Source organism: Seriola aureovittata, chromosome 19 (genome assembly GCF_021018895.1).
Source record: "Seriola aureovittata isolate HTS-2021-v1 ecotype China chromosome 19, ASM2101889v1, whole genome shotgun sequence".
Classification (NCBI taxonomy): Eukaryota; Metazoa; Chordata; class Actinopteri; order Carangiformes; family Carangidae; genus Seriola; species Seriola aureovittata.
Genome location: NC_079382.1, coordinates 4,730,300 through 4,752,825, shown reverse-complemented (window position 1 = coordinate 4,752,825; position 22,526 = coordinate 4,730,300). Strand labels below are relative to the sequence as shown.

The following is a 22,526-nucleotide window of genomic DNA, read 5'->3' as shown; positions in this document are numbered from 1 at the left end:
ATAACTTTAAGCCTCAATGAAATTTAAATGGGTGAGTTGTACGTACAGTTGTCATGAAGGAGGAAATTAGCTATAGAGACCAAAACTGTTTTCGTACCAAGCTGTAAACATGTTAATTTCTTCTGTAAAGTCGGGCATCTTAACATGGCAGTCTATGTGAGTCTTTTGGAGCCAGACTCAAGTGGCCATTTGAAGAACTGCAGTTTTTGATACCCTGCTTTTTGATACCTCCATGTTGGCTTCAGCCCCGAAGGTTACTGCTTGCAAATAGCCCATCAAACTGGTAAACGATAGAGATTGTGCAATGATCATGACAAATGAAGCATATGTGAGCAGTTTTCCAGGTTGGTCATGTTTACAGCAACAGTTCTGTGCAGCAGAAAAGAGAACAAGATGTGAACTAATAAGGAACTAATGAAGTTTCATGAAATTAAAATGCACTTTCAAGTAAATTCCAGCTTTGAGATCAGCTGTAGGTCTTTTCTGTGGGTAAGAACAATTCAGTTTGGCTCTGGTTTCTCTTTTGTGAAAAAAACAAAAAACAGGTTCATTAAAGGAGGAGCCCTGTGGAGTTTTCCTGCAAACAAACAAAAGTTCTGTTTACGTTCAGTGTTTCTTCCCAAAATGCAATGTGTGTATCCTGGAGGTCTAACAAACATGTTGTGTTCTCATTAAAACGCTTGCAAAGACCATTTTTTAAATACTATAAATCATGAATTGTTTACATCCATGTTTCCCAGCTTGCTTCTTTACTGCCTCCCTGAACCATAGTGATGCTGGCAGTCAAAAACTCAAAGGCTACCTTAAATCAGCTTCAAGGAGAACTGGATCTCACTAGTTGAAAGAAATCCTGGTTTCTGGTATTTGATCATTTTGATTTTTCTCTGACCATTTTATAAAAGCCAAATGTCAAACCTTGCAATAATACAACATGTCAAAATACATATACAATTCTACAAATCATTTGATTTGTCTCTTTGCTCAGACAACGACTTCTCCCTCAACAGAGGTTGTTTGAGACTCTGAGACAGCAAAGAAAGGCAATTTAAATGTGGCACTCATTTTGGTGCTTTAAATGCATAGAGTTTGCTTTAATTATAAAGCACAAATAGGCTTCAGACTGCGACACGGGCTCACAGGCACATTTCACAGGCAAGAGGAATGCTTAAATTGAGGTTAAAGGGAGACGGTGGGGATGAGGATGTTTCTGTCACTGAGAATGTTGACAGGTTAATGTAGAGTTCCCCAGTCACGCGAGTCTGTGACGTTGGCGTCAACGCCATGTGGGCGTCTTGAGGGACATCAATTACAAATAGATTTTGTAATTCCAGGGAGTTTTTTCTTTCAGAAGAAGAGAGGTTTCACTGTAACTTCTTTTATTTTAATTCAGACTTCTTGTTAATGGCATAAAGAGGAAATACCTTTTGTTTCCGACATCTACTTCTTTAAGGGTTTAAGTTGCAACCTCAGTAAGTTCTCCACAAAAAAATATTACTTTATTGTATACGTGCTTACTATATGTGCTATTTCCCTTTTCAATTTAACCCACGTCAGATGATGGTAAATCTTATGGAAAAGAGGAAAGTCAAAGTTTCCACACTTTCAGTCCAGGCTGTATAGATAAGTGGTTGTGAAAGAGGAACCGAGCACACGAGAAAACGCTTTGCATAATTTTTCCTTCCCTGTCAGGAATTACGATTTAAGGGTAAAGATGGGAAAGTCTCGTGTATCGGAGAGCATTGAATGGTTCTGTGAAGTAGATGCAAAAGTTTCATCTCCAGTGCAAATAATGTTCATAGTCCTACAAACTGTAATATGGAGCAGCTTACTGTTTGTATAATGTGCATTCACCCTGCATTTGTGTTGTCGTAGTCCCTTCTAGATACTTTATTCAAAGTCTTCAGTCTGCATCTATAATCCCATGCACATTACTGCTGAACCATTGAACTACACAGAATTACATAAGTACTAAATGAAGTTAAGTTTCAGGTTTCTCTGCTCACTCATGCTCGGTCACTCCTGCTGCTCTCAGGTCTCTGTTGTCCTCTCACTCTTTTTTTCTTTTTGATGAGTCAGTATTTGAAAGTTAATAACTTTAAATTAAATTCAGCATCCCGATCTCCTGACCTGTGTTCAACCCGTCGGGTCAAGAGGAAGGTTTTGAAGCCAGGGTCAGGTGATGCCATTCAGACATTGCATCAGTGTCGCTTTCACCCTGCGCATCACAAAGCGTATTACTAACAGATTTGTGAGCAGGATTATCAAGATGGAACAAAACATTATTCATAACTCAGCCTTTAACTTCAATGATTAGCGTGTCTGTGAATGTTTCATGTATTTGGCAGCAAGAGACGGGGTTGAACCTCATCTGACACTGTTAAAATCCAATTAGTCTTATTTCAGAGACCTAATACCAAGTCTCGTCTTTCGTTGTTTACTATAGACCTTTTAATAACATTCATTTTGGCTGCGGCCCATTCAGATGTGTCAGTTCTTAGACACAAATGGAACTTAGCCTTTGTTAATATTATTATCTGTGCTTGTCCTGCTGTGACAAGTGACAAATCTGTTGTGAGAAAAGCATTGACCTTACAGATTACCGTGTAAGGTCAATGCAAAAAAAAAAAAAAAAATCAGCCCTCAGTCTTTTGCTCCAGTTAGCTAGAATTATTATAACAGCAACAAACCACATATGGTGCTTTGCCTCAAGTAAATAAACAGGCAGGAACAGGAGGACAGACTGTGGATAGTTATATATGCACATTTTTACACTGTTTTTATCATGTTTTGTATCTTTTACTCAATTAGCATAAATAGGCTGAGAGGGGAGGGGTAAGTTCTCTGACAGAAACCACTCTCATTATTTTGTCTCTTTGTTTCTGCTACTGTGCATTCCTCCAAGTGTACGTTATATTTTCAGCTTGTTTAAAGGCGGAGCCCTGCTGGTTGTTTGTTTCATTTACACCCCGGCTTCTTGAGACACTAGAAATAGTAGAGAAAGCTGCAGGATCTGGTTTGTTTACCTCGGAGGGGAAATAAAGCACACACTTAACTTCGAGTTTACTGTCACTGGATATTATCGCAGGCTTGAATTTGCTCCGTTGGCCTATTTCACATGCTTGAAATTCTGGTTAGATTATGTGTAAATTAGGTTTTTGCACTGTTGAGTCTTTGTTTTTTTCTCTCTGCTTCTTTTCTTACATCTTACACAAGCTGGAAACTTCATTTTTCTATTGCCCACTCTTTACAAGCTGTGGAGGCAGATGTCACAGATGTTTTGCTCTGCTCAAAGAGTTGCTCTGAATCATTGCTTTCTTTGCGAACAGTAGCTGTAACATACCAGAATGCAATGCAGCTACATTTCGAGTGACATCACCACAATAGACATTCCCCAGTGTTCACAAACCAGCTGGTTCAGTAGCTATGTTAATATGGACATGCACGCGCAGACACACACATACACATATTACTGTACACTCACACATACACACACACCCCAATGACTCTAAGCCATAAATCTGTTCTCTGAGGTTGTCAAGAGTGACTGTGGTTTAAATGACAAATTAATGATAACAAAAAGTATAAGACTACATGAGACATTTACCTTGAGGGCATCTCTTAAAATGATGTGTTTTCCTTCATGATAAACTATCTATTATTTCTATGTGCCTTGAATGAACCGAGTATTAGTTTTCACTGGACCTTTATTGTACCTTGGTCTGTGGTCTCTCATAAAAAGAAACTCCCTCAGATGTTGAAGTCATTGGGTAGGTGTGTGATAGACCTGGCTGTCAGGTTTAATGGTTAACTTGCACCTGAGGGAAGCATATCCGCGGATATCCACAGTTTGGCTGGAGATGAAGGTGACTGAGTCTGTTGAGGAACTTGTTGTAGCCGCAGGTTAAGATTCACCTAGATAAAATATGGTTGCTGCAGCAGCACATGTACCAACATGACACCATTACAGCACAACTTTAATCCTTGTCAGTGAAACGTAAAAACAAGCCAGCGCTGCCCCCTGCTGCTGCACTTCTGTATTTAATCATGATTATTTTTGTAGTTGAATGAAATTGATAGTCAGACACATAATAAGGTTTTTAATTTCCCCAGAATGAAAGTTGTTACTGTGGGATCATTATGCAGACTGTCTTTATCTGGACTGTCACATATGTATGAATTTATGAGAAAAGATGAGGAAGGAAAACCATGATTGAAAATCAGCTCGCCGGAGGCTGTTCAGATAAATGCAGTGTGATTATCATGTGCACACTGCAGCACAGTGTCTCTTTTGTTGTCACTTCACACTCTGACTTAAGTTTAGGGGAAATTGGATCTGTGTGTGTGTGTGTGTGTGTGTGTGTGTGCAACAAGAAAGGACTGTGCTTTTATAGTTTCTCTGCACAGGATCAATTTGCAAATACAGATTTATTTGCATGTCTTCTCTAAAAAAAAACAAAAAAACAATGATTTTAAAGACTAAGTTTGTTTTTTTTGTTTTTTTAAAAACGTTTCCCACCCTATGTCACATCTGCATAAATCTTTTAAACCCAGAAAGGTTATACTATTCCCACTTGCATCCCCATGACATACTATGACGTGCTCCCTTTTACCGTAATCCTGGCCTCATATCTATTGTAAGTTTAAGGCCTGCTGTGATTACAGAGTGTGTGACCACCCTCGGAGGCTGGGGAGGTAGACTTTTCCCCAGGAAATTGCTACCTACCTTCTGCCTTTTGCCTTCAATAAAGCCTTTATAGAGTGGAACTGCCATTTAGGACCACATCGCTGTGTTTGGTCCCGTTTAGAAAGGCCTGAATCCAAGAGAGCAGAGAAGATAGTTCAGAACCTCAGGAAGAAAATTTCGCTTTTTCAGCCTCTTTACTGACCAGGAAACACACACACACACACACACACACACACACACACACACACACACACACACACACACACACACACACAAACACCACATACACACTCACAGCTGCACAATGCATTTTAAATGACAAAAATTTCATGTTGTCTTTATAACAAAATTTCTGCTGCGTGTGCACACTTTCTGATAAATACACACATATCAATAATAATTAGAAAATACTTCATTTCCTCTTCAGTTTCATTTGCATGAAATGAAATGAGATTATTTTAAGAGATGATGTCATTGATTGAAGGAAATTGACCTCACACAGTTAGTTAAGTAATCAATTAGTCAATGGACAGAAAAATAATCAACAAAAATTCATCTTAAATAGTCTTTTTTTAAATCTAAAAGTGCCAAAAATTCTTTATTAGATGTAAATACTTGCTGGTTTTTGTGTCCTTCTATAAAATCAAAGTGAATATCTTTGGGGAACTGTTGGTCAGAGAAAATAACTCTACTTTCACTTGCATCTATAAATCAAACTTCTGCAATATAATTGCACATAATGAGTCCCCTAACCATGCTCCACTGTTTAGTCATAATTTAATTCAGTCTAAACTGAATTTCTGTTGCATCTAAAATGCAATTGAAAGCATCAGTTGAACACTTTGACGTGTGGTTGGATATAAATGTCTGTGAGATGGGTCAGAAATACACACACCTCATTAACATTGAGCATAGCATAGCATTCAGGACAGCTGCACTAACCTGGGCTGAAACCATAAAAGCCATCACCCAGAACAAACAGAAAGCCCCAAGTTATCATTGACTCTGTTGTGACAAGTACAAAGTTAGCTCCACATTGAATGTGTTATGTGCAAAATGTCCATGTATTCATGTGTTTTTGTGTGTTGTGTTTTTTACCGTTGTATTTTGACCATCAGGTTTGCTGGAATGGGTAACCTGCTAAAAGTCCTAACAAGGGAAATAGAGAACTATCCACACTTTTTCCTGGACTTTGAAAGTAAGTCTGGCCGAGGAGTGGAACAAAGGGACAAAAGATAGATGGAGAAAGAGATGTGGGGAGGTGGGGGTGGTGGGGTGAGGGGCTCAGCTGTTTCCTTTCTGTCAGCAGGTCTCTGCTCCCGATGATGAAGCCATGAAGGAGTCTGCTTTTGCTCCTGTCTTCTGTCCTTTTGCTTTTTTTCCAAACCCCTTTTCTTTTTCTTCCACTCAGTCGTGACCTCCTGCTGTTTCAGCTCTGATCTCCCATCTCTGTTCAAATAACTTTTTTTTTAATGACTTTTTAACATCACACATACTTTTCTTCCTTTCTCTTTCTTTCTTTTTTTCTCTCTCTCTTGCAGAAACCAAATGGGGAATCTGTTAAAAGTGCTCACTTGCACAGAGCTTGAACAGGGGCCAAACTTTTTCCTTGACTTTGAAAGTGAGAACAGCTTACGCCTGTCCTTCTGCTAGGTTAACCCCTCCCCTCCTTATCCCGAAATTCATTTTTCCTTTGAGCTCTCTCTGGCCGCTCTGACTGGTCAGGGGTCAGCCCATTCAGCTATTGAATTGCCAACCTCTCTCCTTTGAATTTCTAACGCTGCCTCTGAAGGCTGTTATTATAATTCCTGATTGATTACAGTACGGTTTTAAGATCTATTCTCTGCATGCTGAACGTTGAAGAAGAATGGAGCTGACCCTTGACCTTTTTTTTGCTGTCTGCTTTTACTAACTTGTCCGCGTGCATGACCCCGTAGGTTCACTTACAATAAGACACATTTGATGCATATGTATGTGGCATAATGTAACTATTAACACATTATTGATCAGGTCCCATTTATACTGTATTAAACAATGTTTTATCCAGTTTCTCTTCCTGCATAATCTTGTTACCATTTAATGATATAATCAGCATTATTTCCACATTTCATCTCTGCAGCGAAACATTAACTCAGCTTCATTATTGCTGCTACACACAAAAAAGACAGTTTAGCTCATTTTTAAACACAGCAAATAAATGTGCTTTGGTGTTTTTTTCCTCCCACAGGGGGAAAAAAACAACACAATAACGCCTCCACCATGGCATTTCAGCCGCACTCACAACGTAGCCGAACCTCAGGCTTTGTTTATTCAGCAAAGAGGAAATGATGGGAGTAGAAGGGTTTTGAAATGCAAAACAGACCCCAGACACAGAGTTTTAATGTCAGTGATGCTCTATATTTAGAGCTGCTGCTGTAGACTTTGACGCTCTGTGGTCATGATAGCCGAAGCCTGTATTCTGAGAGTCTTAGTTGCCGGCAGACACCTTTTTTAAATTAGAATTAAGTGTTGTGTTATAGAGCTCACATTATTATTACACAAAAACTGTTTCCCAATAGGTCAAGCAAACTGACAACACATTTTTGGATTATTCAGAGCTGTTTACAAATAATTGACTCCCTTCTTGAGGCGTATTTATAGTATTCTTGCTATAACCATGCAGGAAATATGAAACAAAACAGTCCACTTGCAGGCTACAGGCATGGCAGAGCACAGTACTACTCCTCATTCATTCAATTATTCTTATGCAGTAAAATGCCATGAACACTGTTACTGATACTGTGTTCGTATTTATTAACAAGTTTCTAATGTAGCTCTATGCAGACCGCGTGCACACACTAAAAGATAGTTCACAGTAGCAGAACATTTACAGTTTTCCAACATATACCGTATATATCTCCCCACTAGCTCTCTAACTGTCAGCTTTCAAATATTGCTGCTTTGAAATGCTCTCAGAAATCAGATTTTCTTTTGTGTTTGTGTTTTAACAGGGAACACAAGTTCTTTCGAAGCTTTAGGCAGGATGCAGTAAATGCATCCTGCTCCAGTGTAATTAGTTACAGAGATGTGTATGTTTTGGATACATAATTATGAAGCTGATCTGGATCCCTTAAGTCTAGAGCAGAGTTCTCTTAATTCTTACATGGTTAGTTCCAGTTCTTTCAGTGTAGTTGTCTTTTAGCAGATGCATAAAGTTTGGGTTTTGCATTTCAAATTAAAAGCATCACTCTGGGTGCTCAAGGCAGCAAATTTTGGCGGCTGACTGTTAATGGACTCGTATGTGTTGATATACTGTACTACAGTATATGTGCCACAAGCTGGAAATGTTGACTGAAGTGAAATAATGTTTTTAGCTTTGGCCCACACACACAGTTCATTGTGCTGAACGTTTTTGTTCTTTCTCTCTTGTGCACTCGTCTTCTAATCAACAGAAATAGAAATGAACAAAAATGAACTAGTTAACTTTTAGTGGCAAAAACGTTCAGCACACATGCCTGTGTTCTCCCAGTGAGTGTTTCATCATGATTAAAAGTACTGTCGTTATTACTTGTGTAAGTAAAGCCATTTCACATCAATGAGTTAAACTGCAAGTTAAATGTAAGTTAAATATTAGCGCAATTACAAGTCACTCGGAGCTGATTGTTGATGTGAAAAGGCAAGAATTAATACATGTGTTTGCATTGTCAGACAGCTAGCTTAGCTGCCTGTTGTGATGGTTTGTGTTTGTATGGACGTGTTCGTCTGTTAGATGCACAGCCGACAGAAGGAGAGCGAGAGGTGTGGAACCAGGTGAACTCAGTCCTCCAGGACTCGGAGAGCATCCTGTCTGGCCTGCAGGCATACAAAGGAGCCGGCCAGGAGATCAGAGATGTGAGGAACACACACACACACACACACACACACACACACACACACACACACACACACACACACACACACATGCAAACAAGAAACACTGTACATGTCTTGTCATAAGTAAATAAAATAAACAAGCTCTGAGCAGGGAGGTAGACCTCTCTTCAAATCCATTTTTTATTCTTTCCCTTCAACAGCAGCCAGTGTGAACATTTCTGCTGTAACATCTGATGAACTGTTTGCAGAAAAAGGAGAGAAAACAAAAGCTGAACTACACTGAAACGCAGAACAAAATAGTTCAATCCTCTCCACAGATGCTGATGGTCAGTTTGACACTAATAATGGATGTTTTCTGGTGTTTTTTTGTTCGGTCCAGGCCATTCAAAACCCCAACGACCTCATGCTGCAGGAGCGAGCCTGGAACTCCGTCTGCCCACTCGTCATCAAACTCAAGAAGTTCTACAGTTTCTCTCTGAGACTAGGTGTGGTCACAGCAGAGAGCAAAATGTCTTGTCTTATCATTATCATTTCTTTTTTTTGAATATGTCATGTTATAGCGAAAACATATTTAATCTTAATGAGTCCTGGCTAAATAATGGTAAAATAGTACTTGTATGACTTATCTTATGTTGAAATGTTTGACTTCCATCACACCATGTTGTCTTTAAATTGGTAATCTTTTATTTTGAAAATGCCCATTAAGTCCTGCAACTTATAATAGACATGTAGGTTACACGGTCACTCACTTAAAAGCTCATCTCAGATTGTATTAACATAGGGTTTGCATGATGGCTGGTATGAAGTAATTACAGTACAGTTTTAGTTAGCTTAACTAATTTAAACTATAGATGAAATGTGAAATCTTGTCTTGTAATACAAAAAGTCCATGATGGGGAACTACAGAAACTAAAATCGTGTCCTATAACAAAATAAGTTCACCACAGAATGAAGTGTTCAGTTCTCTTCTTCTCTTCTGTATAAAATGTGACTGTGCAAATAAATTCTGAGCTGGAAGATTTCTGGGACTTGAAGGAGAGGCCAAACATCTACACAGCTGCTGACATCTTGTGTGTGTCTGTGTCTGTGTACGTGTGTGTGTGTGTGTGACTGTGTCTCTGTCTGCAGAAGAGGCTCTGCAGAGTTTATTGGAGTGCCTGACATGTCCGCCCTTCACACCCACTCAGCACCTGGAGAGGGAGCAGGCTCTGGCCAAACAGTTTGCAGAGATCCTCCACTTCACTCTGCGCTTCGATGAGCTCAAGGTCTGCTGGAAACACTGAGTGGTTCATCTCAGGAACACACACACACACACACACACACACACAGTCTCAGCCACTCTTCCCATATTACTTCAGATAGTGACATACAGCATACTTGTGTGAACTAATGTGTTGGTTCTGTTTAGTCAACAAGAGGCTAAATGTGTTGTTGTCCTGTTTTCTTGTTTCCCTTCAGATGAGAATTCCTGCCATTCAGAATGACTTCAGCTACTACAGAAGAACCATCAGCCGAAACCGGATAAACAACATGAATGTGAGTTGTGCACAAATTATATATAGATGAGATCAACATTACATGGCACCAGGGTGACAGCCATCTTTTTCCTGTGGTTTTCAGATCCACATATTTATATCTAACAGCAGGCTTTGATATTTCTATATTTAGTACCTGCTGTGCTTTCGCTGCCTAAAACAGGAAACAGTTTTAAAGTGACATAAGAAAAGACCGTGTTCACTGTTTTTTGATGGGTCCCTTATGTCACATCAGAAATCACAAATAGGCCAAACTGATCACATTGGAGGTACTAAAGTATTAAAAATGGAATTGATGTGAAAATGTTATAACTCCTCCTCCAGCAGTGCAGGGCCGCTGCCTCTGTTCAGTGAATATAAAACAGATTCTTGTGCATTCGGAAATGGAAAAAACAAAATGAACGAATGCATGTTGTTTGTTTCTGCACCTGAAGTTGGACATTGAGAGTGAAGTCAACAATGAGATGGCCAACAGGATGTCTCTGTTCTACGCTGAGGCTACGCCCATGCTGAAAACACTCAGCAACGCAACCACAAACTTTGTGACAGAGGTGAGAATAAAACCCGTTATCACTGTTGTTACTCTCACTGTGACAAATTCTGTCGTATGTTTACTTCATAAAAACGTGAGATATTTTCTCCTTTGCTCGAACTTGGCATGTCATACAAACATGATTTAATCGCATCTAATATTTGTTGCATTCATTATTGTCACAATGCTGCAGCTCTGACACAGCCATTTTAATTGAATAAATTAAACTAATACCAAAATACAGACGAAGAAATATCAGTGACACCTGGTCTAACTTTCAAAATGATTTACACACATCTACGCTGATCTACTCTGTCAAAGCAGGATGATTTAAAGAATGTATGCAATTATTTTTAATGATTCATGTTTAAAGTCATTAAAGTGATTGGTAATAACATCTGGTTTGTTTGTTCTGTAGAACAAGACTCTTCCACTGGAGAACACGACGGACTGTCTCAGCACCATGGCCAGTGTCTGTAAAGTCATGCTGGAGACACCGTGAGTTACAATGCTTTGCTACGCATGTGCACACACACACACGCACACACACACACACACACACACACACACTCATAAGGTTTCTCTGAGGCCTTAAAAAAGCTCTGCAGTTTGTAGATTGAAAGCAAGTTGAGTTGTCTCACATACATTCACCAATAATATATTGAGATCTGTATTGATTGATTTTTAGAAAAATAAATAAATAAATCAATAATAATTTTTTTAAATCACTGGCTCTCAGTTTACACCCGTGTTTTTCAACTGCCTGAATCAGTTCGCCTGGCATTGCACACATTTGCTAATAGGTCTGGAACCTCTCTGTTCATTTTTGATTTCAATAGACGTTATCAACAATCACAGACCTACAAGCAATCAGAGCAATGAAACATGTGACGTAGCGATCAGTAGGTAAATTAAGCTTTTATCTGTCAGTAGTAAAGCAGGCACATCTTTCTTATCAACAAACCGTCCAGCTTGTTTAATACTGTCATGATAACGGATTCAACAGACATGTCCACATCAGCGGCAGCCATCTTGGTTGTTGCTGCTTCAGCGGCGCTCCTCTGTCAGTCATTGAATCAAACCCGTCCCATTTTTGATAAATGGTTGGGATCGTTTCAACCTGTCAGGACGGATGGAAATCCGCCTTGAACAGGAGGGTTGCCAGACACATCTGCGAAAGCAAATAAAACTATAAATCATTTCTAGATCTTTTCCTCTTCTGATCCTGTCTCTCTCTCTGTCTCTCTCTCTCTCCCTCTCTCTCTCTCTGTCTCTGTCTGTTTCTGCGTTGTCAGGGAATATTCGAGTCGTTTCAGCAGCGAGGACACGCTCTTGTTTTGCATGAGGGTCATGGTCGGGGTCATCATTCTTTACGACCACGTTCACCCCAACGGCGCCTTCAACAAGTCCTCTAAGATAGACGTAAGACACACACACACACACACACACACACACACACACACACACACACACACACACACACACACACTTGATCTAAGCTGCACAGATCATGTAACAGCAGCACTTTCACACCATCATGGATCTGTTCTGTGATGCAGCTCTTGAGCTTCCGTGCTCTCATTCTGACTCTGTTCATTTCCTCTCAGATGAAAGGCTGCATAAAAGTCCTGAAGGACCAGCCGGCGGACAACGTAGAAGGCCTCCTGAACGCCCTCAAGTAGGTTACACTCACTCTGTTTAAATGCGGCTATAGAGAACAGTGGTGCTAATGGCCTCCTAATGCACTGTTTATTATTTATGTCTCTTCAGATTCACCACAAAACACCTGAATGACGAGTCCACTCCGAAGAACATCCGGACGATGCTCCAGTAATATTTGCTCTTTTTTTAAGAAAAAAAAATATATAAATAGATATGAAGAGGATCAATGCTCTGACCTCAAATAAGATGTATATGTTTACATTATTTAAAAAGACTCGATGTTAATACTTGTGTGTATTTACATAGTCATTCCCTCCAAGTTATTGAAACCTGCAGAACATGTACCTTGTACTTTGCAAAAAAAAAAAAAAAGCATCACATGAATTGCCTCTACTGTTAACAGCTGTCGAAGCACAAATGATGGATTTGTCAGCCTTATACTATAAATGAGCTTTAAAAACAGCACTTGGAAATAAATCACCAAGGCAGCATAAAAAATGTCCTTCAACAAATCTTTTATTTGACAATGGAATTAGTTTAGTGAACAGATTTTAGTTTAATTCAACTTTTTTGAATCAAAATTAAACTTTTATTTCATTTTTTTTTTTTGAAACGGAGAAATTAAATTCTGACACAGGTTCTCGTTTTTATCACAAAAAAATCAACATGAAGAACAAGTGAAGTCATATCATCCTGTGTTTTCACTTGATCAACAAAGTATGAGATTTAATGACAATATGAAATCAATCAATGTTAAGTGGACATTTCTGTTGCAGTGAAGGGCTAAATACCGAGAGCAGGTAAGGGATTGATTGGTTTGATGAATTGGTTGAACATTGAACATTTGGGTGTTTTCTCTTTTTTTTTTTTTTTTATATAGTCAGCTGTTGTATTTTGTCCTTTGTTCGTTTCAAACTCCAGCCTTGTGCATCTGATACAAATAAATCCACTGTGAACGTAAAAACATACTTTGCACATTCAGTGAGATCCAGTTTGTCAAAGTTTGCTTTAACTTCGAGGTTTTGCTGATTGAAAATGTCGTGATAACGAATCACAAAATCAAATCAACCAACCAAATGTTTTATTTAAGTGTTTTGTGGTGATGCTCTGAATGATCGTTGTGTGTTTTGCCATGTTTTAAGTGACTTTTTTTGTGGCTTTTGTATTAGGAACAGAAAATCCATTTCCTTAAGAAGAAAAGCCCCAAAAAAGTCTTTATTCTAAATAAATGACATGCGCTTCTTAAGTGAGCAAGTTTTTTTTTTTTTTAAGATTTTTTTTAATCTCTTTCCTTAAAGCTTTGAATTCTGATTTTTTTAAATCAGTTAGTCAGTGAAATAATTCTCCTCGTCTCCACTCGAGGGACAAATGTGACCAGGTTGATTTTTATATGAATTTTGATATTTCTCAACATGTTTAAAGCAACATTTCGAGTTTGCTAAGCCCTTGCAAACTCTGTTAATTGTCTTCTATACATCAATCCATGCCTCAGATCATTTCATGACCTAAAAACTCGTAGTGTGAAATAATGTACACCTCAAAATTTGCCTTAAATTCGACTGTTGAACTCAGAGGAATGACTCTAGACTTGAGCTTTTGACCTGCTGTGTGTCTGATCATGGTCACTTATCACAGAGGACTGTGTACTCTTAATTTCCTAGCTCATTTTTACTAACATTACACCACAGACATTCCTGATTGTCCCTCGGCTCCTCCACATGCAGCAGCAGCAGCTCCTGACCTGCTAAAACTCAGCTGCTCACATGGTCGGACAATCTCCTCATCTGTGTTGGTTTTACATTGTGTTCATTTAAATTGTGGTTCACGTTTTATGTTATCTTTATGAAGGTTAATGGATAAGAATAAGCTTGTCTTAAAGGATGCAACTATCAGTTGTAAAAATCTACTTTTCCACTTTTTTCTGCTCAGATAACTTCTTCAACTTTACCATCTAATATATCACAATAATAACTCTGACTTACCACACCACCATCACCCCTGTGATCCTACTTTATGGAAATGTTACTGGCTCATCGTGGAGCACAGCATTGCCTTGAAGACAGAGCATAAGCTGACAAATAGTAGTGACTTATAAAGACTATTTTTATTTTTCATCCACAACATAGAATTATTTTTATTTTACTCCATAAGCCACACATACTGCACTCTGTACCATATACACTCCTGCCCTTCGATTAACATTTCAACATTCATGATAATTAACATTAAATTAACATGTCAGGTATCTATCATTCATTTAAGTCTTGTTTATTTTTGATCCTCTTGTATTTAGTAATATATATGGGTGCGTGTGTGTGTGTGAGTGAATCATACTTTGAATGCAATGTTTTATATGCAATAAATGAAAACTTTACATGGATGAGACTTAAAGTGAGGTGTACGTATGATATTTCATATCTGACTGAAGTGGGTTTTTTTTAAATAAAAATCACATCCTCTGTCATGATTGATGTACACGAAGCTTCCCTCTTCGCCCAGAATATGCTACTGTGTGTTGAATGCAAGATGTTGTTTTGAAAACTGAGACAAAATCTTTTTTTCTTTTTTTTTTTTTTTTTGTCATAAACTGACAGTTACTGTTTAATATTTTTGGATTTCAGACTCAGTGTTTGTATAAATTGCTTTGGCTTTGTATTGCATTCTGAATGGGATGTGTGGATTGGATAATAAAGGTGGTACATTTCTTATACAGACTATGTTTCCGTTGGCTCTCTTATTTACAATCTGTGGTACACAAACACTCTGTAGCGCTGCTAGTAGTCGAAAACTCCCCAGGGTTCCTTTAAGACATCTGTAAAAAGTTAGTAAAAACCGGCGCTGCTGTGTCTTTAAAGTAGCTCTTTGTAAGTTTTAACATTGCTACATAGCTACATTAGCATTAAAAGTTGCTTACTCAACAGTCTTGAAGAAACTTTGCAACTTCAGTATCAAACTTCATTCCTTTATTCAAGAGCTGTCTCCAGTGGTGGAAAACAACCAGTACTAACTCTTGTTTCTATCACTTCTTTCCCTCTACTGAAGTTAGCGTGGTAACCAGATCAGCCCCAGCGCGTCTCATCACTTTCCGATAGCGAGTCACTGTGGTCACTTTTCTGCTCAGAGCGCATATTATAACCTCATAAATTATAAAGACAACAATGGCTGACAACGATCTTGTCAAGTGACAATCGGCACCACCTGCTCCCGGCAAGAAACCATGTTCAGCAGCAGAGAAAACTCACAAATAGCCCCTTTAAATGTCAGACATCATGATTGAACAGAGCTTTAAAGATATTCAAGATGCAGTTGTAATATAACTATGAGGCTATTAAAACTACTCAACTACAAAATACTGTCTCCTTCCAGCAACAAAAACATTCCTTCTTCATGAGTTATTTTTTTTCTTTTCAGTAGCTTTTTATTCCAAGTTTAAAGTTTTTTAAAATTGGACATTATTAAGACCTTTCAAAAATAATTACATGTAAATACAAAATGTCTGTCTCTTCTCCATCCAGAGCTATTTACACAATAGCTTCCAAAGAAACTGCAGTAATGGACTCAATTACATGAGTAAAATATATTCAGCTACATCTTCTGAAAAGCTTTGGTGTCCTGAAACTGAAACTGTAGTTCTGATGTCTTCCTGATGGGGGCGATATGCTTCATTCTTCGTCATCGTGGGTGTGAAGCAGGCATGATCCACGGCTGAACCTTAAACAGTGGCGTACCTGGGATTGATTACACGTCATAAATCAGATCTCTAATTAAGTAGTAGTTAAAACTGTGCACATAACACATCAGAACCACTCAACCTGGTGTGTGGTCATATTACATCGACTACTGGAAATCTTTGATTTTAGCCTCCTGTAATGAACTAACTGAGTAAAATAAAGCTACATGCCTTTAATTTGAAGTATGCAAGAGTACATTGAAAGCTGCTGCTAACAGTTCAGCCTAATGAAGTTTTATTAGTGAAAGAAAACCACTAAAATGTATTTTCTAATCTAATAAATGAGTCAAATCTAAATGTGGAAGACATAGAGTAAAACAACATTTCTAATAGGGGCACAAACTGCATTCAGTCTGTGACTTTCTTGCAGACTCAGCCATTTTTTAACCTATAATTTGTCCTGAATGCGTTTCTTGCTGTGTGATTACATCATTTTCAGCCCAGAGGAGTGAAGGAGCAGCGATTTACTTACTGGGAGAGCTCCGGTGTGAGCGCTGTGACACCCTGAGCGCCTCCACACTCAACTGGGGCACCGCTGACCTCACCGGCCCTGGACGGATCCCAGCATTCCACTGGGCCAGGCGCAGCAGGCTCTTGGCGGTCTCCTTGGTGATGGGGTAGTCGCTACTGCGAGATGCCCATTGAGGTTGAGTTTGGGTCTGACGATGATGAGGATGAGGATGAGGATGAGGATGAGGAGGGGGATGTTGGGGTCTGCAGTTGGAGCTGAGGAACATCTGAAGGAGGAGGACAAAGGTTCTCAGAGAACTGAGGTTATTTTTGATAACCATGTGTTCAGAAAAATAGAAATAAACTATATACAGGCATTGAAATAAATGTATGATGGTTTCTCCAAAAGCCTGAATATTAAATGCCATGGTGTCCTCTATCTCACCCTTTCCTCCCCCGCTTCCTAAAACCCCATCATCAGCATAATTTGGTTTCCCCCTGTCACCTCCCTCTCTGAGCCGCTCATCATTAACATGCTTTTCTGCGTAAACGCTGCTCCATAATGCATGATGCCTGCTGGTTGCACAGTCCCCGGAGAACCTTCCACGTTTACCCCCTCCCTTTGATTCAGACAAGGAGGTCACAGTCACAGCGGGGTTATGGTGGCGATGATGAATGGGAGCGTGGCTTTACCAGAGATTTGGCTTTGCGGAGTTTGTAATTCGCCTCAGATAGCGTTTTCTTGCTCCCGCCGTCTGGCTTCGGTGTGGTGCAGGTGGTGGCTGTGCTTTTCGTTTGCCTGCAGAGAGACGACTGAGTCAGTGAAGCACGTGTAACATCAAGGTGAACTCTTCGGCGGATCTGCATTCCTTTGAAAAAGAATATGACATATCTGTATTTTATTTCAATTGATTATATGAGCTTAACTGTCTCTGTTTTACCACGAGAAACTGTTTGTGCTATATGGTCATTACTTTATTGTCGTTTACTTTATGTTTTCACCCATGTCTTTTTGTTTGTCAGCAGGATTAAACAAAAAGTACTGAACTGATTCGCACCGAACTTGGTGGAGAGATGGAACTGGGGCCAGGAAAGAATCCAGTAAATTTTGGTACAGATTGGATCATTTTTCTCTGAAGTCTGGTGTATGTTGTTTGACTTTGTCCTTGTCTGCGCTCTCAAAGCGTCTATGGGGTTTTAGCCAAAGTGAACCATTCTTTTAAGAAACACTCTAGAAATGCAGGTGTGGACGTATGAGCTTAAAGATTGTTGCCACACGATCAAAAATGTGTTCCACATCTTTCATTATTTGACAGAAACTGATGATCAGCTGTAGATTGTATTTTGAGCGTGGCATCAGAATATCTAAGCACAGGTGGAAATACAAGATGTTTCATTTTTCATTCAAGGATAATGGTCAAGTTCACTTCTCAAAGTTTACAAAGAATTTCATATTCCCCCACCATTCATTTACTTTTTGTGTATGTTTGAGCTTCATTGTGTAGCTTCATCTGATACATGAAATGTTTTCACAGTCATCAGTTGAAGAGTGAAAGCTTCTCTACATGGTTCTGAGTGTAACACCTGTACATACACTATGAGCACGATTATGAAACTTAACTCTTGAATTGAAAAATATTGCATATTCTTACCTTGTGCACATGAATCATGCATCTTTAATCACCATAAAACACGTGATCTTAATGTCCAGTTCATTGATTTACACAGTAAAAATGGGCCAGAGCGCCTCTCTTTCACTGTTCCTTGAACTTGTACCTTCTGTATTTTCAACTACATGCAAAGAGCCGAAAGAACTGAAATTAAAAAACAAAAACTATTTACTTAGAACAAACATACCTACAGTTTTGTAAATGAATGGCTCTAAATGTACAGATTTTATAAATCTTGACCTTGTGTGAAATTACCACCTGAAAGTATCTAAAGGTTCTTTGAAAAGAGAGAAATATGACTTTCAGGTACATTTATGTTTATGTAAAAGAATATGTGTATTTGAATTAAAGGGGTGAATTTATGGAACAGGATCTGAAAGTCTGTAGCACATGCTGTAAATCTGAATAATGTTATAAAATAATCTAATGAACAAAAAATACATGATCTAAATGGCACGATGACATTAGGAAAGTTGTGTAAACTTTGTCTGATGTTACTTTTTGAAATCTAATAAGTTGTGTGTTGAGAAAATGGAAGGCACAATAAGCTGTAGCTTCATCCTGTACACGGTTGCACTCTGCAGAAAATTGTTCTGCTATGTTGCGTTACATGTTGATGCCAATTTGTTTCTGTATCTCCAAATTACAATTTTAAACCCTTTAATCGTCAAGATCTGGATGTTCGTGATGTTCCCTAAATAATATCATATCTCTATAATGTGCTTCAAGTCAAAAAGTGGATAGGTTTAGTAAGTGGTAGGTGTATGCTGCTGCTTCTGCTGCTGCCTAAGTGTCTTACGTTCTCAGGGCTTGTTGGACGGGGTCCAGGTTGTCCAGGTAGTTAAAGCGTCTTATGTCTTTGGGATGTCTGTCAGCATCTCTCCATGGAGGCAGTGCACTCGGCTGCTTCTCTGTAATGAATCCAGTCCTGAGGCTGCTTCCCACTCGCTGGGCAGTGGACGCCGGATGCTCCTCGGTGAGGAGGGCCGGATCTGTCAGATCTTCATGTCTACTGCTGATCATTGTTACATCTGGGATCACAAACTGCTGTAGGGACGAGGCAGTCTGAGAGGTGGGCAAAAGACTTTGTATAAACATTTTATCAACGCATTTTAATGTAGCTGCCTTGTAACATCAGTTTGTTCTGTATTTTTCTTACCCTGAGCCATAGTGCTGTTTATTTGAGAATATAATAATGAGAATTAAATAATGTTTCAGCCTATGGTGGATCTGATCTCCTGACCTGCTGCGGGGTTACTCGCAGCCCCTGCACAGTCTGGATGTAGTGTCTCTTCCAGACGCCCTGCTCGAACGGTGTGGGGGAGAAACTGATGCACCAACTGAACCTCAGACACTTGGGCATCCACAGCTGGTCCAGCTCCACGATGCTCTTCCAGTGCCAGCTCACCTTGATGGTTAAAAAAGGGCGCAGAGTGTCAGTTTTACTAGCTGTCAAAGTGATTGTTAGGTGAACGACCCTCCAGGTTGATATTATGTCAGGTTTTTGTACCTGTGCACATCGGCAGAGGCTGCGTGGGTCCAGGAAGGAGAAGAGGTAGAGGCAGAGGGCTCTGGGCAGCAGGCAGGTGAAGTCTGCAGCCTGCAGGGGGAGCTGTCTGCTCACACTCACACTCAGGAACCTCAGCTGCTCCATTGAGCAGCCCAGTACAAAGTCCTGCAGCACAGCCCTCCTCTGCCTGTCAGACCACCTGTCAAACTGAAGACATGAGTCTTTCACGTGCACTGCTTCGGTTTCATTGAGCTGGATTCACATTGTGTCTGGACCCATCAGTGCATGTAGTGTGGCTCTATTCGTGTGATTTAAACTTACCCACTTTGCCAGAAGGCTTCGTCTCTCTTCAAACACCTGAGGGAGAAGAGAAGACTGAAGAATCTTAAAAAATAACATCAAACTGCAATGTTAGGAATACTGCAAATCAAAATGCATGGCTAGCAGTGATGTAGTCTGGAAGGTTTTTATCTGATGGTGGTGATACTGTATGATGGGATATAATTAAAGTTATCTCCAATGAGTAAGAACTTTTTCTGACCTGCAAATAACATGATATTTATCTGTTAACATGTTCCAGGATAGATGAGTTGATCTAACCTTGCTGTTTGCCACAGGGTGGTTGAGAGGAGTCCAGGCGCTCAGTTTGGTCTGCATCTTGGCACAGTTTGTAGGTGACCTCGGTGCATGTGGCATCTCTGGGTACTACTTAGCTATAGGTGATGTATTAAAATACACAAAAATGAAACTTAAATCTTCTTTTGGATGCTTTTTGTACATCTTTTGAGTGTGAGCAGCATGTTTCTAACACTTTCCTCCATTTACAACAGAGCTTTGCCACTTTACAGGATCTGCCTGAGCACTTCCAGGCTTGTGTTTAGCCTCCTAAAATACAAAGCTACATAACATACCACCTTTTATCACACAGAAAATGTGTCATGATAATGTTTCTTTCACCTGTTACCTAATAAACAAAGCATCTCCTGCTCTAATTCTGTGTCTCGTAAAAATAAGAGTTCGGAAAAACACATAACAATTCCTCAGTGAAAATGGCAAAAATCCAACCGGACACACAAACTTAAAGCTGCAGTGTTGTATGTGTGAGCAGGAAACTGCTGCTCAGCACTGCACAACACACTCCTCTGGTATTTAACTCACCATCAGTTCTCCTCGGCCGACACAAAGAAGTAAATCCAACTCCTAAACACACTTTGTGTTTATGTGCATACTCCTGATGGCCTTTGTGTCCGTACACCCAACTCTACTTCTTCTCTTCTTCTTCTTCCCACTCCCCTGTGCACAGTTTACTTGTTTCCATAGTAACAGTGAGTGTGCTCTCCTTACATCGACTGGCCTTCACAGCCTGTCACACACAGGGGGGTGCTGCAAAGCAAACCACGGTGGAGTGCGGAGTGTGTACAGGCCTCAGTGGCTCTAATGATGACAAATGTAGTGCAGAAGGCCTGACACTGCAATTGCTATAGAGACCATCTGCCTCACACACTGATACTGCAAAAAATATGTTTCTCAGCTATACCTCTATGTAGATGATACTTATATATATTTAAGACACTGGAAATAAATGTTTTCGATGCGCTGATAACTTATATCAAAAGTGATCTACATGCACAAATACAGTGGCTCAACCTTGTAAATGTTAAGATATGTAATTCAAAACATTAAGTATATGTAACATGCATGTATTTAAACTTAACATTATCATTATGATTATGATCATTTTGATTAGTATTGTTATTATTATTATTGGTAGTATTAGTAGTTGGACCTGTATGTAATGGACCTGTTTAAATAGGCTCATGTAGGCGTTGGCTCTGGGTTTTTCTATGCAATAATGCGCCCATTGTAACAATTAAGTTAAACCCACTGCTGAAGGTCCACTAATAAAACATTTTGGCCTATTTATCTGAAACACTCCGTTCCACCAGTCAGAGAAGTTCTACATTCAAAAGCTGAAAGCCTGCTCGTGCTCGGTTGGGCGATCGCGCGCAATAAAGACAGAAAACCTGCTGTGAAGAAAGAGGGAAGAGCTGCGACAAGTTAAACACACAGAGACAGATCACAACCGGAAACCCGCCGATTAGGCCTTCAAAATAATATTGTAAAACCTGCCATGGTTAAAATACTTTGACATTCAGATAGCATTTAACGTGTGTTTTTGCTGAATACCATCATATATCATATAACATTTCACATAGTTGCCATTCTATTTAATGTTTAGCTACTATATTTCAAACCTATCACTGGAAGTATTCTGAATGTCACAAAAATACAACACATGCATCTGCAAAATGTACCAAAGTAAATGTACTGGTTTTGTAGAAAATTGGCTCCTGTGAAAGATATATTATTGTATATTATATTATAAGATTGTTAATACCCATGCATCATTAAGTATAACATAAGTATTATTTTATTGTTGTAGCTGGTTGATGTGGAGTAAATTTTAAACAACATTTTATACTGGTAGACAGTTTATCTATATAATGCACTGTAAGGTGATCAAATGTTTTTACTTAATAAAGTTGATCCGTAAAAAGAACTACTAACTATAAGTGATGAATGAATATAAAGGAATGAAAAGTAAAATATTTTCTTCTTAAGTTTAGTGGAGTAGATATATAAAGTAGCATAAATAAGTTACTTTCCACAACTGCTACCATTTTTTTAATATATATTCACAATTCTAAAATTGTTGGTTGAAAATAAATAAATATAAATAAATCCTGACCTTAATTTCTGTGAGAAAGGTGGGAATACAGAACAAAATAAAACTACCTCACTTCATTTGTATGTGACACAGTAACTGTAAAACACAGTAATGCTTTTTGTGCTGGGGTTCGTTTCGTTTGTTTCTTTAATATTTTTCTCGATAAAATTTGA

At 39.1% G+C, this 22,526-nt stretch overlaps 2 protein-coding genes across 4 annotated transcripts in view; one reads left to right on the top strand and one right to left on the bottom strand.

Moving 5' to 3' along the window:
• fam49a (family with sequence similarity 49 member A) overlaps positions 1–14,979 on the top strand; it is a 35,140-nt gene extending 20,161 nt beyond the window's left edge. The window contains exons 3-13 of one of the 3 annotated variants that reach the window (XM_056404917.1): positions 5,803–5,882; positions 6,226–6,305; positions 8,433–8,554; positions 8,916–9,021; positions 9,665–9,801; positions 9,995–10,072; positions 10,506–10,622; positions 11,022–11,101; positions 11,899–12,025; positions 12,211–12,281; positions 12,374–14,979. In XM_056404917.1, the coding sequence (XP_056260892.1) occupies positions 6,233–6,305; positions 8,433–8,554; positions 8,916–9,021; positions 9,665–9,801; positions 9,995–10,072; positions 10,506–10,622; positions 11,022–11,101; positions 11,899–12,025; positions 12,211–12,281; positions 12,374–12,437 (975 nt within the window). In that variant the 5' untranslated portion in view covers positions 5,803–5,882; positions 6,226–6,232 and the 3' untranslated portion in view covers positions 12,438–14,979. The remainder of the gene's footprint in view (positions 1–5,802; positions 5,883–6,225; positions 6,306–8,432; positions 8,555–8,915; positions 9,022–9,664; positions 9,802–9,994; positions 10,073–10,505; positions 10,623–11,021; positions 11,102–11,898; positions 12,026–12,210; positions 12,282–12,373) is intronic. The other 2 variants (XM_056404916.1, XM_056404918.1) reach the window with 2 other exon arrangements.
• Positions 13,521–20,918, bottom strand: fbxo16 (F-box protein 16). Its single transcript, XM_056404915.1, has 9 exons — positions 20,784–20,918; positions 20,226–20,338; positions 19,947–19,982; positions 19,626–19,832; positions 19,359–19,523; positions 18,915–19,180; positions 17,139–17,244; positions 16,468–16,732; positions 13,521–15,993 (listed from the first exon to the last, which is right to left on the bottom strand). The coding sequence occupies exons 2-9, from the start codon at positions 20,319–20,321 to the stop codon at positions 15,938–15,940; spliced, it is 1,197 nt and encodes a 398-aa protein (XP_056260890.1). The 5' UTR covers positions 20,322–20,338; positions 20,784–20,918; the 3' UTR covers positions 13,521–15,937.
• Between the last annotated feature and the right edge of the window lie 1,608 nt (positions 20,919–22,526).

What these genes read in the sequence shown, in the direction of transcription:
- fbxo16 (XM_056404915.1), bottom strand. Translation starts at nt 20,321, where the DNA reads ATGCCACATGCACCGAGGTCACCTACAAACTGTGCCAAGATGCAGACC. An exon ending in GAAGCCTTCTGGCAAAGTGG is followed by an intron (nt 19,833 to 19,946) that starts GTAAGTTTAAAT and finishes TCATGTCTTCAG; the next exon opens with TTTGACAGGTGGTCTGACAG. An exon ending in GTCCAACAAGCCCTGAGAAC is followed by an intron (nt 17,245 to 18,914) that starts GTAAGACACTTA and finishes GTCTCTCTGCAG; the next exon opens with GCAAACGAAAAGCACAGCCA.